This window comes from Oncorhynchus mykiss, chromosome 6 (genome assembly GCF_057628025.1).
Source record: "Oncorhynchus mykiss isolate SJ-2025 chromosome 6, ASM5762802v1, whole genome shotgun sequence".
In the NCBI taxonomy this organism is placed as follows: domain Eukaryota; kingdom Metazoa; phylum Chordata; class Actinopteri; order Salmoniformes; family Salmonidae; genus Oncorhynchus; species Oncorhynchus mykiss.
In genome coordinates, this window is record NC_143027.1 from 21,064,337 (window position 1) to 21,078,565 (window position 14,229).

The following is a 14,229-nucleotide window of genomic DNA, read 5'->3' on the forward strand; positions in this document are numbered from 1 at the left end:
TGACTGACAGTGCTATTTCAGCTTCTCCCCAGGGCAAGCAGTTAGACTTCATTCCACTTCACTGGATTTCAGTACTGTTCAATCACTCAAAGTAAATGTCTACACTGATTTCATCGATGTATTAATATGATCCCTCTCACACCAGGCAGCTTGATATGTTTAAAACAGTCATCTTGGTCTTAACACCAGAGGAAAGCAGCAGCAATTTGGACAAAGTTGACACACACACACACACACACACACACACACACACACACACACACACACACACACACACACACACACACACTTTTGTCAGAAATCAATATCACATATCAGCGATTTCTCATGTAGCCTATGATTAATTTATAGTTTGGATGAAGAACGGTAGCTCTGTATATTATTAAATCATTATATATTTTAAGCCAGAGAGACTGGAACGATGACATGTAATCTTGTTTTACCTTCTGGTAGCTGTCCTTTTGTTGATGTGGACACATCACAGCTGCTCCTCAGGACCTTGATTAGGAAGGTTGGTTACAGTAGCGTTGGAGCAAACGCCTGCACATCCAGTAGCAATCCAGGGCAGGGGAGGACTGGGACAAAAATTAGGCTCTAGCGTTTAATTCACACCAGCCCACGTCACTACACGCTCCGCTAACTCACGCTCCACACACACACACCCCACCCCCAAACATACACCCTACACCCTGACACAACAATGCTGACACATAACATTTACATCTTTATGTGCACTAACTAATATCAGAAGCTAATTGGAGTTCAACACCTGAGGAAGTGGAAACTCAAAACACACTAACTAGATCACTAACTGTAAATAACACCCACTGCTGGTTAGGGCCGTTACGATACCAGTATCGCGATACTCGTTAGTATCGGGAAAGGAAACAAAACACAAAATGGATTAAACTTCTTTAGGAAAACAGCCCTAATGTTGGAAACAAACATCATTATGTTGTCATCCAGAGTCACATGTATTTATTTTCCAAGCTACAGGACAGAATATTTTACATACAGCAGGTTTTTAAAGGACCAAAGAGTTTAATCTGCTTCGCCATGGAAAAATATCACAATACTGGTATCATCCCGGCCGTACTGCTGGTACTAGCCCTCACAATGGCCGGTGAGCACTTCACGCCAATCCATATCTCAAAGCCATATCAAATATCTTGGTTGTAAAATAGTTGCTATTGAGAGTTAAGAAATAACTACACTTACAGCAGGCCCCAGCTAAACAGGCACAGGGGCAGGGCACACACTTTCATTACAGGAATCATGAGGATAATACACTTTACTGTAATGAAAGTGTAAAACAAATCTTAACAGGCTCATGGGCCACCGGCCATGTCACCTTTTTCATTTATTTTATAAAAAATATTTTTAAAAGATGTGTGTCAATTTCGACCAGCCCACCCAAATAAAAAATGGTCCAGCTCATCTGTCATTTGCCAAAATTGCCAGATGGCCAATCTGCCCCTGCTCCATGACATATCTACTGAAGTGGATACTACTGTGGATATATACTGTACTACGATATTATGCACTCCACTTGACAATATAATGTCCTCAGTACCTATGTTTACATCCTTATGTTTGTGTTATCTGACAGAAAACACCCGGAGTCAGACAGGGACAGGACCAGTTCTAAAAACATTGTATTTCTTCTCAGTATAATTGAATTCATGTTCTTGACATCCAGCCCCTTAAGACAGACATATTCTGTGAGACAAGCAGCCACTTAAAACATCTTAAAATGTCCAGTGGAGAACAAAAGGAGCTCTGAGGGCTTCACTGGGTGACTAATATTTGATATTCTGCACTAAAACAAAACATTTGAAGCTATTTCCAGAGAAGACTTGTTTAACAAAGGGATTCATATTTCTACCCAAATGTCCCATTTGTAAAAACAATGACCACGGTCTGGAGGCCTGACCATGCAAAAGACAAGTCCCAGAGTGGTAATATGTATAATATTCTATCTGAGGTGCACATGGCTTCTTGGAAAAGATCTTTCACCATCAATCGTTGCGGACTTGGCTGGTTGATAACATTCCGTATCACTGTTGTTTTGTGGATTCAGTTGAATAATAACAGCAAATTAGGGCAAGTGGCCATAGACAGTTCTCTGGGCACTGTGTCTGCAGACTCCAAAACAGAAAATCAACAAAATTCACACTTCTTTGGTAGTGTATTAAATTGACAATTATCACCTTTAGGCTAAGAGCTCCTGCCCACAATTAGCAAAACATTTGAGAAACTCAATGTGAACACAGAGCACTTTTGCCAAATTAACAAATCAAATTAGTTGTTTAAGTTTACATAATTAAGCAATTTGGGGATTAAAGCTATGTTTCTCTTGTAACTGCTGCTTAATGGATTCACACACACACACAGAGCTGGTTTAATAGGGGCCACATATACAAAACAGGCAATATCTGTACCAACAGAACATAGACAGTGACAACGTCTTAATGACATATTCCACAAAACAATTGTAACATAGACACAGGAAGTCAGGAAGCAGGTGCAGTTAGTGAGTTTAATGATAACGAACATGGAATGATACAAAACAAGAGAAGAGTCTCACACAAACAATGCTACCTGATGACTGACAAAACAGTGCTAGATAAATGGTAAGTAATGAAGGTAGTGATGAAGTTCAGGTGTGACTGTGCAGGTGTGCGTAATGATGGTTGCCAGGTGTGTGTAATGATGGTTGCCAGGTGTGTGTAAAGATGGGTTGCCAGAACCGGTGGATAGTAGACCGGTGACGTTGAGCGCCGGAGCGGGAGGAGACTTAACAAAAATGAGCAAACCCAGTTAGCCATGTGAGCTGACTACAGTAATTGTGAGTGAGCCAAGAGTCAGGATTGTGACTGGCTGCACAGCAGGGCTGCAGAGTTTCAGCCAAGCAGATCCTGTCTGCCCGAGTGATTGGGCTAGGCGCAGGAAGACATGCCAGCTGCACCAGACTATGCGTCCATGCACCACCGCACCTGCACACACACAGAGGGCGTATTCCAGATTTACAGACATACTCTGTGCAGGCCTGCTCAGATTTGTAGATATTTGTAATCCCTGGTGATGTGTTTACCTTCTCAGAAATGCCATCAATATGATACAGTATAATGATCTTGTAATCTGCGCAGGCTAGACTGCACTCAATATGCATTTAGAACTGTCTGTAGGTTACTTGTAACCAGTCAAGTAGTCAATCAACTGATGTGGCCCCTTAATTTGATATCTATGTAAAAAAAACAGAGATCAGTGTGACAGTGAATACATCTATTCATAAGGCATGGTATGAAGTACAATAGTATATTGATATCTAAATAGAGCAGATAAAAAGACTAGTGTAAACATTAATTTACTATATTATAATAACCCTGATGCTGTGGCATGGGGAATGGTCATCAATGTAAATCCTCTTACAATCTTGAATTACAGTACTGTAACATCAGTAATACAACCACAACAATGGGTAACTTATATGTAGTGTTCTCAGAGAATACAAAAGACAGCGCATCATGTTGTGAGATTACATGGTATACAATGGCTCCATCTGCTGTAGGAAGCATGGTAATGCTTTTGGGGTTACAGGCTGACTACAGTAACTTGTTTGGTTCCATTGTGCTGAAAAAAATATATACTAGTTTTACATGGTGGTTACATTGATAGGTACAGTGTAATTATAGTGTAGATACACATTGTTGCGTAGTACTTACTGCATAGTAATTACATTGTTGCACAGCTAACTATAGCTGTTTGGACTTTGTAGGCTATCAATTAGATTTGCAAATAAATTCTAATTGACAGTTGGGTCCAAACTACCCGTACTACGTAGCAATGTGTACACACACTGTAATTAACCTGTACCTACCAATCTAATAACATTGCAAATAGATCAGCTTTTAGGGTCACTTAAAGTAATGTGGGACTCATTGTTTTCCTGTTGGGTGTCTGCTCCTCTGACATGGTAGAAACACAACATCCTCATCATTCTCACCCACGTCACATCCTCATACAAGCATTTATTGTCTACCCATTTCCAAAACAGGCTTAATCGACAATAATAACATATTATGTTTTAAAGACACACTATCATCACTTTGGTCCTACTGTGGGCTACCTTAGCCAAAACAATCCTCCTGAGGACAAATCATGTCAGTAATATTTTTGGCACTCATTTCACTTAAGAACACTTGTTGTGACTTAACAGAAATGTCAGCATTACACATTTTTAAAGCTTGCTATTTTAATCTGATAAAAAAATCTAACAGATTCACATTATGTTGTCTATTCATAAATAAAATATGCATTTACATGTTTTACAAAAATGACACCACACAACCAGGGCAGCTTTTTAAATATCATGTTGACTCATTCACTAAATTAACAGTGTTATAAAATATGAACACATACTGTATACACGTCTACAGTAACTTTTATTCTAATATTCAGTGTTGTACCTTCAAGTACCGTAGGATACGGTTTACAATTCAGCTAACACTACTACGCAGCTATTCATTTATGACTCAGCAGAAATGAAAGATGATACAGCACTAAAGAGAGTCATCCATAACAACAGGCTTATTGTCCATGCTATTGTCCATGCTACAGTCCTGCAGACGCCCGTACTCAAAATCAAGAACCCCGTCATGTAGTAGACTCCGCTCGTTGGCGTTGTCAAAGCTGTTCTTGCCGTGGATTTGTTTGAGATGTTTGCGGAGCACAGGCTTGTGTGCGAACACCATGTAGCAGTAGTTACAGCAATGGGGCTTGTCTCCACTGTGTAAGTTATGGTGGTCCAGGAGAGAGCATTTCTGAGTGAAGGTCTTGCCACATATGTTGCATTGAAAGGGCTTGATGCCAGCGTGGACCCGCATGTGCCGGTGCAGGTTACCCTTCTGGGTGAACGTCTTTCCACACAGCAGGCACATGAACAGCTTGTGCATCTTGAGGTGGTTGGCGTAGTTCTCTAGCTGGCGGAACACACGGGCACACTTTGGGCACTGGTGGTACCACTGAAGAGATTTGTCTGAGTTTCGTAGGTGCCCCCCCAGATTAGGTCTCCCTGTGGCTGAGGTGGGTAGTGGGGGGGGGCTGAGCAGGTATCCTGGCATATGTGGTATGGTCATCTCACCAGCCCGGGTGTCCACGGTGGAGTTGATTAGGGAGTGCTGGGGCTCAGGGGAGTGTAATGTCAATGGGGAGCTGGTGTGGAAGCACCCTGCAATGGAGGCAGACATCTCCGACACCCGCTCACAAACGGCCTCCACCTTTACGATGGTGATGGGGCTCTCCTCGCCCTCACCCCTGTCTCGCCTCTGGGTAGGGGTCATCGGCTGAATTATCACATCATCATCTTCATCATCCTCCTCACGATGTTTTACCTGGGCATGGGGCAGCTCCTTTATTTTCTGGATGGGAGAGGCTCTGAGAGTCTCTCCATCTCCTTCCTCCTCCTGAGGCTGCTGTTTCACTTGGCAGTGTCGTGGCTGGATGAACTTCATGAGAGCCTGGGTGCACTGCTCCACCACGTGGCCCATCTGGAGGAAGCTGGCCACAGTTAGGTAGTTGACCAGCTCCAGCTCAGGCAGCTCCAGGGTGCCTGTGTAGCAGGACAGCAGCAGCCGCTGGCACACCTCTGCCTCCTGGGTCATGGAAATCTGGACCTCCCTTGTGGACGAGTCCTGAAGAAAGAACTGGTCCCGGAGGAAGGGAGAACCGGCAGCCAACACCACCTTGTGACCGGGGACCTAATAATATTTATAAATAATGTAATAAAATGTATAGCACAATTCATACAGAGACTGCACCTCATGGTGATGTGACTAATAAAATAATGATAAAAAGAAGATACAAAATATATAAAAACTTGGTAAACAGAAAATGATTACAATATAAGCAGCAGAGAATGCTTATAATAAGTGCAAAAACACAGGTGGCTGATAGATGTGTACCTCCAGGTCATTGATGCGCACGGTGACATCACAGAAGCGGGTCTGGCGGCGAAGCAAGTTCATCTTCTGCAGCATAGAGTCTCCAAAGGTTCCGAAGCGGAACTGGAGGATCACCTGGTTCTGCTGCTGGGCCATGGACATTGTGGCTTCCTGCAGCTGCCTGCAGGCCTGGTGGGAGGGAGAAAACACAATGGCAATGCATTTGATAACAGGTATATGGAATATCATGTGGGACTTTTTTATAAGAATATGATCCCTTTAGGAGGTAGTATTAACAGAATCATCCTGATTTAGTAACAGCCAGCTTGAGGCAGTTGAAAATGTCCTAAATAGACATAATATGTCATTAGAAAGGCTTATAAGACATCAAAACGGCTCAAACTACATAATAAGGGTCAAGCATGATGATAAGAGAGTGCAACATTAATTTATGTTTCTGAGCAATGACTATCAGTGTAATGTGAAGTGTACCATACCCAAATAGAAAATCATGACATAATATTTCCGTTATTATCAAATAAATCTTTGAACAATCAATAATGCTGATATTATAAGAGATCAATATGAAAACTGAAATATATCAAGACGTAAAACAATCTCAATTGATAATATAGTAGGATTATTATTCTCAGGCCTATTATTATGCTGCTGTGCGGAGACATGGTTGACAGCAGACGCGGAGCCTAATCGTCAAAGACAAACTGATGTTTGATAAATATTCAGAAAAAATTGTGTCACTCCATTTGGATCAAACAGAAACACAGCTAGGCGTCATTCATTGTTTTAGTGAAACGATCAAGCAAACGCATATTATGTCTACTCGGCGTTCTTTCTCTTCATCACGGGAATCTAGATGCGGCTCTGAAAACAGTGGCCATATTTTACCAGTGTCCCGATTGTAAAGACAACATTACTACATTACTACATTACTACAAAGCATTACTACATTTCAGCGCTAGAGAAAACATTCACCTATCGTCTATTGTCAATAGGAAAATCACGCCTCGAAAACTGTCTCGGTAAAATCACTTTACATGAATCTACTTTTCAATCTAGAATCGTCTTGAAAAAGATTGCAGTTTGCCTACAGTGCGGAAGTGCTAGTAAGGAGGTTCGTCACTAGATCCCACAGCCATAAAATCATAAACCCCGCCTATTTCTACAGTTTATTTTCCGAAAATTCGTTTTTAAAGCTAACTCTAACCTTAACCACACTGCTAACCTTATGCCAATCCCTAACCTTAAATTACGACCAAGAAGCACATTTTTATTTTCACACATTTATACGACAATAGCCAAATATCCCTTTGTGGCTGTGGTAACTAGTGGAAACCAGTGAGGAGGGGCAGTGCCACAGAGTTTCTAAACTGAGAGACCCGACATCGCGAGACTTCCGGGAATGATTGCGAAGCAGACTCGGCAGACCGGGGTTAAAGAGGTCAATGGGCGCATTCGAGAGAATCACTTCTGTCAAATTGATGTACATCGTTGGTCACTGCCTTTAAAAACATCACGTGATCAAAGGTCACGAAGTTTTGATAGCAGTAGATAGCAAGTTATGTTTATTTGTACTAATAGCACAAACTCTGAGAACATCGAGTTATAGGATTCAGAAGGGGCGTGGCATTGATGGAGTTCAATGCGCCATGAGTTTGTGCTATTAGTACATAAAGACATTGTGCTAATTTGTACAGAAAGTACATAATGAATGAGAGACTGGGTTGCAACTCCTTCTATATAAAATAGATTTGGATGAAAATGAAAACATTTGTCACTTTCACGAGCTTGTAATAATGACATGTTCAGCTACATAAAATAACTGATTTGAATCTAGGTTGTACTATTAGAAATCGATCAAATTAACAACTTAGTTTAAAAAAAATTCACTTCTGTCATTGAGCACGTTTGAGTGGTAAGTCGAACTCATTATCGAATCAATCCGTGAGCGAGAGACTCAAATATCACATGAATATTCCTCCATTGTACATGAATCGCAGCAAATTAGTTGCTGTTTCAGTCATGTCTTTGGTCACCTTCGCATGGGTCAAACAAAAACACCCGTATGAGTGGCTGACAATAGATACTCACACAATACAGTCGATGGATGCAGGATGAAGTCGGTAACCATAGCTAGCTAGCTATTTTAAAGTGAATTTTAAAATTTCTTATCTGATAAGAAATTACCAATACATTTGTAGTTTCTGTATTTCGGCCCGCATAATTCTGGACTATTATTATATTGAAATCAGTTATGTGTATTGCTTTATCATCTTGATTACCAACCACGACGAGACAGCCCACAGGGAGGTGGTGAGGGCACTCAGAGTGTGATGTCAGGAAAATAACCTCTCACTCATCGTCAACAAAACAAAGGAGATGATCGTGGACTTCAGGAAACAGCAGAGGGAGCACCCCCCTATTCATATCAACAGGACAGCAGTGGAGAAGGTGAAAAGTTTTAAGTTCCTCAGCATACACATCACGGACAAACTGAAATGGTCCACCCACACAGACAGTGTGGTGAAGAAGGCGCAACAGTTCCTCTTCAACCTCAGGAGGCTAAAATAAATTTGGCTTGTCATCCAAACCCTCACAAACTTTTACAGATGCACAGCATCCTGTCGGGCTATATCACCGCCTGGTACAGCAAATGCACCGCCCACAACCGCAAGGCCCTCCAGAGGGTGGTGTGGTCTGCACAACGCATCACCAAGGGCAAACTACCTGCCCTCCAGGACACTTACAGCACCCGATGTCACAGGAAGGCCCAAAAAATAATCAAGGACAACAACCACCCGAGACACTGCCTTTTCACACCTGTGAGGATTGAAAATATGCTTGGCCTATCAAGGAACTTAAAGGTTAGCTTTCTTACATGGCACATATTACACTTTTACTTTCTTCTCCAACACTTTCTTTTTGCATTATTTAAATGTTTCATTAATTATTTGAGGCTAAATTGACTTTATTGATGTATTATATTAAGTTAAAAGTGTTCATTCAGTATTATTGTAATTGTCATTATTACAAATAAATACAGTGTCTTGCGAAAGTATTCGGCCCCCTTGAACTTTGCGACCTTTTGCCACATTTCAGGCTTCAAACATAAAGATATAAAACTGTATTTTTTTGTGAAGAATCAACAACAAGTGGGACACAATCATGAAGTGGAACGACATTTATTGGATATTTCAAACTTTTCTAACAAATCAAAAACTGAAAAATTGGGCGTGCAAAATTATTCAGCCCCCTTAAGTTAATACTTTGTAGCGCCACCTTTTGCTGCGATTACAGCTGTAAGTCGCTTGGGGTATGTCTCTATCAGTTTTGCACATCGAGAGACTGACATTTCTTCCCATTCCTCCTTGCAAAACAGCTCGAGCTCAGTGAGGTTGGATGGAGAGCATTTGTGAACAGCAGTTTTCAGTTCTTTCCACAGATTCTCGATTGGATTCAGGTGTGGACTTTGACTTGGCCATTCTAACACCTGGATATGTTTATTTTTGAACCATTCCATTGTAGATTTTGCTTTATGTTTTGGATCATTGTCTTGTTGGAAGACAAATCTCCGTCCCAGTCTCAGGTCTTTTGCAGACTGCATCAGGTTTTCTTCCAGAATGGTCCTGTATTTGGCTCCATCCATCTTCCCATCAATTTTAACCATCTTCCCTGTCCCTGCTGAAGAAAAGCAGGCCCAAACCATGATGCTGCCACCACCATGTTTGACAGTGGGGATGGTGTGTTCAGGGTGATGAGCTGTGTTGCTTTTACGCCAAACATAACATTTTGCATTGTTGCCAAAAAGTTCAATTTTGGTTTCATCTGACCAGAGCACCTTTTTCCACATGTTTGGTGTCTCCCCCAGGTGGCTTGTGGCAAACTTTAAACAACACTTTTTATGGATATCTTTAAGAAATGTCTTTCTTCTTGCCACTCTTCCATAAAGGCCAGATTTGTGCAATATACGACAGATTGTTGTCCTATGGACAGAGTCTCCCACCTCAGCTGTAGATCTCTGCAGTTCATCCAGAGTGATCATGGGCCTCTTGGCTGCATCTCTGATCAGTCTTCTCCTTGTATGAGCTGAAAGTTTAGAGGGACGGCCAGGTCTTGGTAGATTTGCAGGGGTCTGATACTCCTTCCATTTCAATATTATCGCTTGCGCAGTGCTCCTTGGGATGTTTAAAGCTTGGGAAATCTTTTTGTATCCAAATCCGGCTTTAAACTTCTTCACAACAGTATCTCGGACCTGCCTGGTGTGTTCCTTGTTCTTCATGATGCTCGCTGCGCTTTTAACGGACCTCTGAGACTATCACAGTTCAGGTGCATTTATACGGAGACTTGATTACACACAGGTGGATTGTATTTATCATCATTAGTCATTTAGGTCAACATTGGATCATTCAGAGATCCTCACCGAACTTCTGGAGAGAGTTTGCTGCACTGAAAGTAAAGGGTCTGAATAATTTTGCACGCCCAATTTTTCAGTTTTTGATTTGTTAAAAAAGTTTGAAATATCGTTCCACTTCATGATTGTGTCCCACTTGTTGTTGATTCTTCACAAAAAAAATACAGTTTTATATCTTTATGTTTGAAGCCTGAAATGTCGCAAAGTTCAAGGGGGCCGAATACTTTCGCAAGGCACTGTATATATATATTTTTTTTTTTTAATTATAAATCGGCCGATTAATCGGTATCGTCTTTTTTTTGTCATCGGTATCGGCGTTCAAAAATCATAATCGGTCGACCTCTAATATAGATTATTGATTGTATGTTTGTTTATTCCATGTGTGTAACGGGTTTCTTCTTCCTCCTCCTCTGAGGAGTAGTAGGAAGGATCGGAGGACCAAAATACAGGACCAAAATACAGCGTGGTATGTATCCATAATGTGATTTAATGGAAAATGAATACAAAAGAACAAGAGAATCAAAATGAAAACCGAAACAGTCCCGAATGGTGCAAACACTGAAACTGAAAAATAATCACCCAACTCAAGGGTGAAAACACCTACCTAAGTATGGTTCTCAATCAGGGACAACAATAGACAGCTGCCTCTGATTGAGAACCATACCAGGCCAAACACACAAATCATAGAAAAAAGAACATAGACTGCCCACCCCAACTCATGCCCTGACCATACTAAAACAAAGACAAAACAAAGGAACTAAGGTCAAAATGTGACAATGTGTAACTCTGTGTTATTGTATGTGTCGAACTGCTTTGCTTTATCTTCACCAGGTCGCAGTTGCAAATGATAACTTGTTCTCAACTAGACTACCTGGTTAAATAAAGGTGAAATAAAATAAATAAATAAAAAACTGTAGGTAATCGTTTTGAAATAATCTCCAGTTACAAGGTATCTGTAGGAATATGGAAGATAATGTCATTATTAGACTTTTACATCACCAGGTAATTGTGGATTACTAATGTATAATATCCCTTATAACAAATCATGATAACATTGGACAGATAGATGCATGTGCACACACATGTGCATGTGACAATTACAGGATCATATCAAGGATAGCATCACAAACAAATACATAAATACCACCTGAAACTTCATATTTGATCATTTGAATCAGCAGTGCAGTGCTAAGGCAAAAACAAAAATACGCACCCCTTTGAGTCCCCTGGACCAGGACTGAGAACCACTGCTCTTCAGTGGGACTTTATTCATCTGTAGACAGGCTTTCATAGCTCTCTTTATCTGAGGACAGAAAATCTCTCAAGAAACAGACTTCATTATACTCAAATTACACCGCTCTGAATATTATGTTTTTTAATTTCTCCATCCTCACTTCTAGGGACTGGAACTACACAAGTACCTGCCCTATCCAGAATAGCTTACTCTCTCACTTTGACAGTTGTGGCTGCTATCCTTTCACCCTCCTCCTAAATGGTTGTTAGCTAGCTACCTACAAATGCATTTGGAGTTTTTACAGTGATAAATACATCAAAACAGCTAGCCAATTAAGTAGCTGGGGATATTTCATTCACTTAGCTAGCTATCTATTCAGTATGTAAAGTTGGTTAGATCGCTAGCTAGCTCATTTAGCAGCTAATTTGAGTTAGCCTGTACTGTAGCTAGTGTTGATAATGGGATATGTAGGAGGGTGAGCCGGTCAAGGATCGATTCAGACAAGGTGGTAAATTGTATGACAAGTGACAGTTTAATTATGAGTAAAGATATCTGGTACAACGTATACGGGCCCATTTCATTCGGTTCATAAGGAACCAGCAGAAAGAAGCCCCGATAACAGAGTGCATGTATGTTATATACAGTACAGAAAGTAGGTTGAGTCTAGAAGTTCTGGTCTTCTGGTTGGTCCTGTTGGGCCGTCCGTCATCCCTCTGAGTCTTGTCGTGCCGTTCCTTGTCACACAATGTTCAGCTAAAAAAGGAGATTAGGTGTGTGCGCTGTCCTCAGTCACACAATGTTCGGCTAGAAAGGAGATTAGGTGTGTGCGCTGGTTTCTGCAAGTCAAGGCTGTCTCTTCCTCCCAATGTGTGGGTGTATGTCTTATCTGTGTGTCCTCGGCAGTTAGTGTGTGTAATGTGTGTGTGCTGTGTGTGTGTGGGTGTGGGAGCTATCCTGTATGGGACCTAACATGTTTTACTGTGAAAATACGTTGTCTCAGTTATAGCAATGTAATAGCAGTAGGCTGGTCACCTGCATAAGAAATAGCACTTCCTTACAACGCTAGCTAGCTCATTTAGCAGCTAATTTGAGTTAGCCTGTACTGTAGCTAGCTAGCTAATAATACATGTTTTTTTTTACATTTTCAAAATGTATTTACTTACATAGGTTCTCCCAGCCATGTGGACAATTGGAAACAGGACAGCAAAGTTTGTTTTGTCACCAGAGCGTTTTAGATCATTTTACTATTGAACTATTTACCCATTTAATATCCAGACCCTCATACAAACTTGCAATGCTGAATTCTTGACACACAATCGAACTTGCTGCCAGCACGCCCTCAAGCTAGTCACAATGGGTGACCTAAGTGGCACGCGGCAATTTACCGCTTGCTAGTGTACACATGCCCCGCGAGAATTGTTGATGTTACTGAACTAAATCTTAATATCCACATATTTGGGGAAATTTGCTTTTACTTTTTCCCCCCTTATGTGTGGAACAATACACAGAATTCCTTGCAATTAGATATTCTGGTGCAACAATTGTAGTGTCATGGAGGCACACCTTGTTCTTATCCCTGGTCCCATAGCATATTGACAGCTACATGTATGACATCTTCTATTGTGTCCTCCTGGCTCTACCGACTGTCGTATCTGCTACTTTCCTGATTCATCTTGCAACTCGTAGATCTGTCATAGTGCCTTTGATTTGACGGCATGCACATGCGCAGTTCGGCTGGACACGATTGTTAGACCCTATTACGTATTCTGCGCATGAGTTTAGCTAGCTAATTGCCCATGACATCGCCTATAGGCGTGAAAATGGATGTGTATTGGGAGAAGCAGTATCTACATATCTTCATACTAAATCAACCAGATTTTGCGCCGCTCTCTAAGCTAGAGGAGTCTGGAGAGGGATGACTATTTAAAGTGGTAGAGTTTCATTTCAGCTGCTGGTCAGTGGTGAGTGAGTGGTGACATGGACCCAGTGTTGCCAACTCAGTAAGGAAAGTAGCTATTGGCAGTCCTAAAAGTCACTAGAAGTCGCTAAATGACGTCATCACCCAATTTGCATAATTTACCATGTGCATGTAATTGTGATGGAAGCTGTAGGAGAGAGGAATAACATTGTGGGAGAGACGAAAAGTGAGTAAAAAACACCCTAAATATGTTTAGAACTACAAATGAACTTTCTTCTGTCGATTCTTGATTTTTTTCACGTCAGAGTCTGCAAAAGTCTCCAATAACACCAGTAAAAGTCGCTAGATTTGTCGCTAGTCGCTTTTTTGAAAACGTGTCGCTAGCGGGGTCTAGCGAGAAAGTCGCTAAGTTGGCAACACTGCATGGACCCAATGCTCAGCAGGCCACAGCCTACCATGTGAACCAGTATGTGGTCTACTGAGCATATTAGGTAAAAAAAATGTGAAGTAGCGACCTCGGGTTCAAAGAGCTAAATAATTTAAAAATAATGTATGAATTTAAATTATTTTATATTTTTACTCAAGTGATTTGTGTGCAGCATCGCTGCATTCTATTGAAGTTCTATTGATTTGGGTTGCTATAAATCAGATAACAAAATTGTCGTAGAAGGCTTTGCAAGCTTTAGCCGACCTACGAGCTTAACTA

The 14,229-nt window shown here is 41.1% G+C and overlaps 1 protein-coding gene across 2 annotated transcripts; it reads right to left on the reverse strand.

Annotated features, from left to right (window-relative positions):
* Nucleotides 1-2,520: 2,520 nt before the first annotated feature.
* Nucleotides 2,521-7,093, reverse strand: zbtb26 (zinc finger and BTB domain containing 26). Of its 2 annotated transcripts, XM_021605587.3 has the most exons (3): nucleotides 6,936-7,093; nucleotides 5,964-6,131; nucleotides 2,521-5,759 (listed from the first exon to the last, which is right to left on the reverse strand). In XM_021605587.3, the coding sequence occupies exons 2-3, from the start codon at nucleotides 6,102-6,104 to the stop codon at nucleotides 4,563-4,565; spliced, it is 1,338 nt and encodes a 445-aa protein (XP_021461262.2). In that variant the 5' UTR covers nucleotides 6,105-6,131; nucleotides 6,936-7,093; the 3' UTR covers nucleotides 2,521-4,562. The 2 variants fall into 2 exon arrangements, with proteins under 2 accessions (XP_021461262.2, XP_021461261.2); XM_021605586.3 differs by having other exon boundaries at nucleotides 5,964-7,093.
* Nucleotides 7,094-14,229: the final 7,136 nt, after the last annotated feature.

Bases quoted from the DNA above. Each gene is read 5' to 3' on its own strand.
- zbtb26 (XM_021605586.3), bottom strand. From the start codon at position 6,191: ATGATATTCCATATACCTGTTATCAAATGCATTGCCATTGTGTTTTCT. The intron at 5,760-5,963 runs GTACACATCTAT...AAATATTATTAG, and splicing joins TGCGCATCAATGACCTGGAG to GTCCCCGGTCACAAGGTGGT.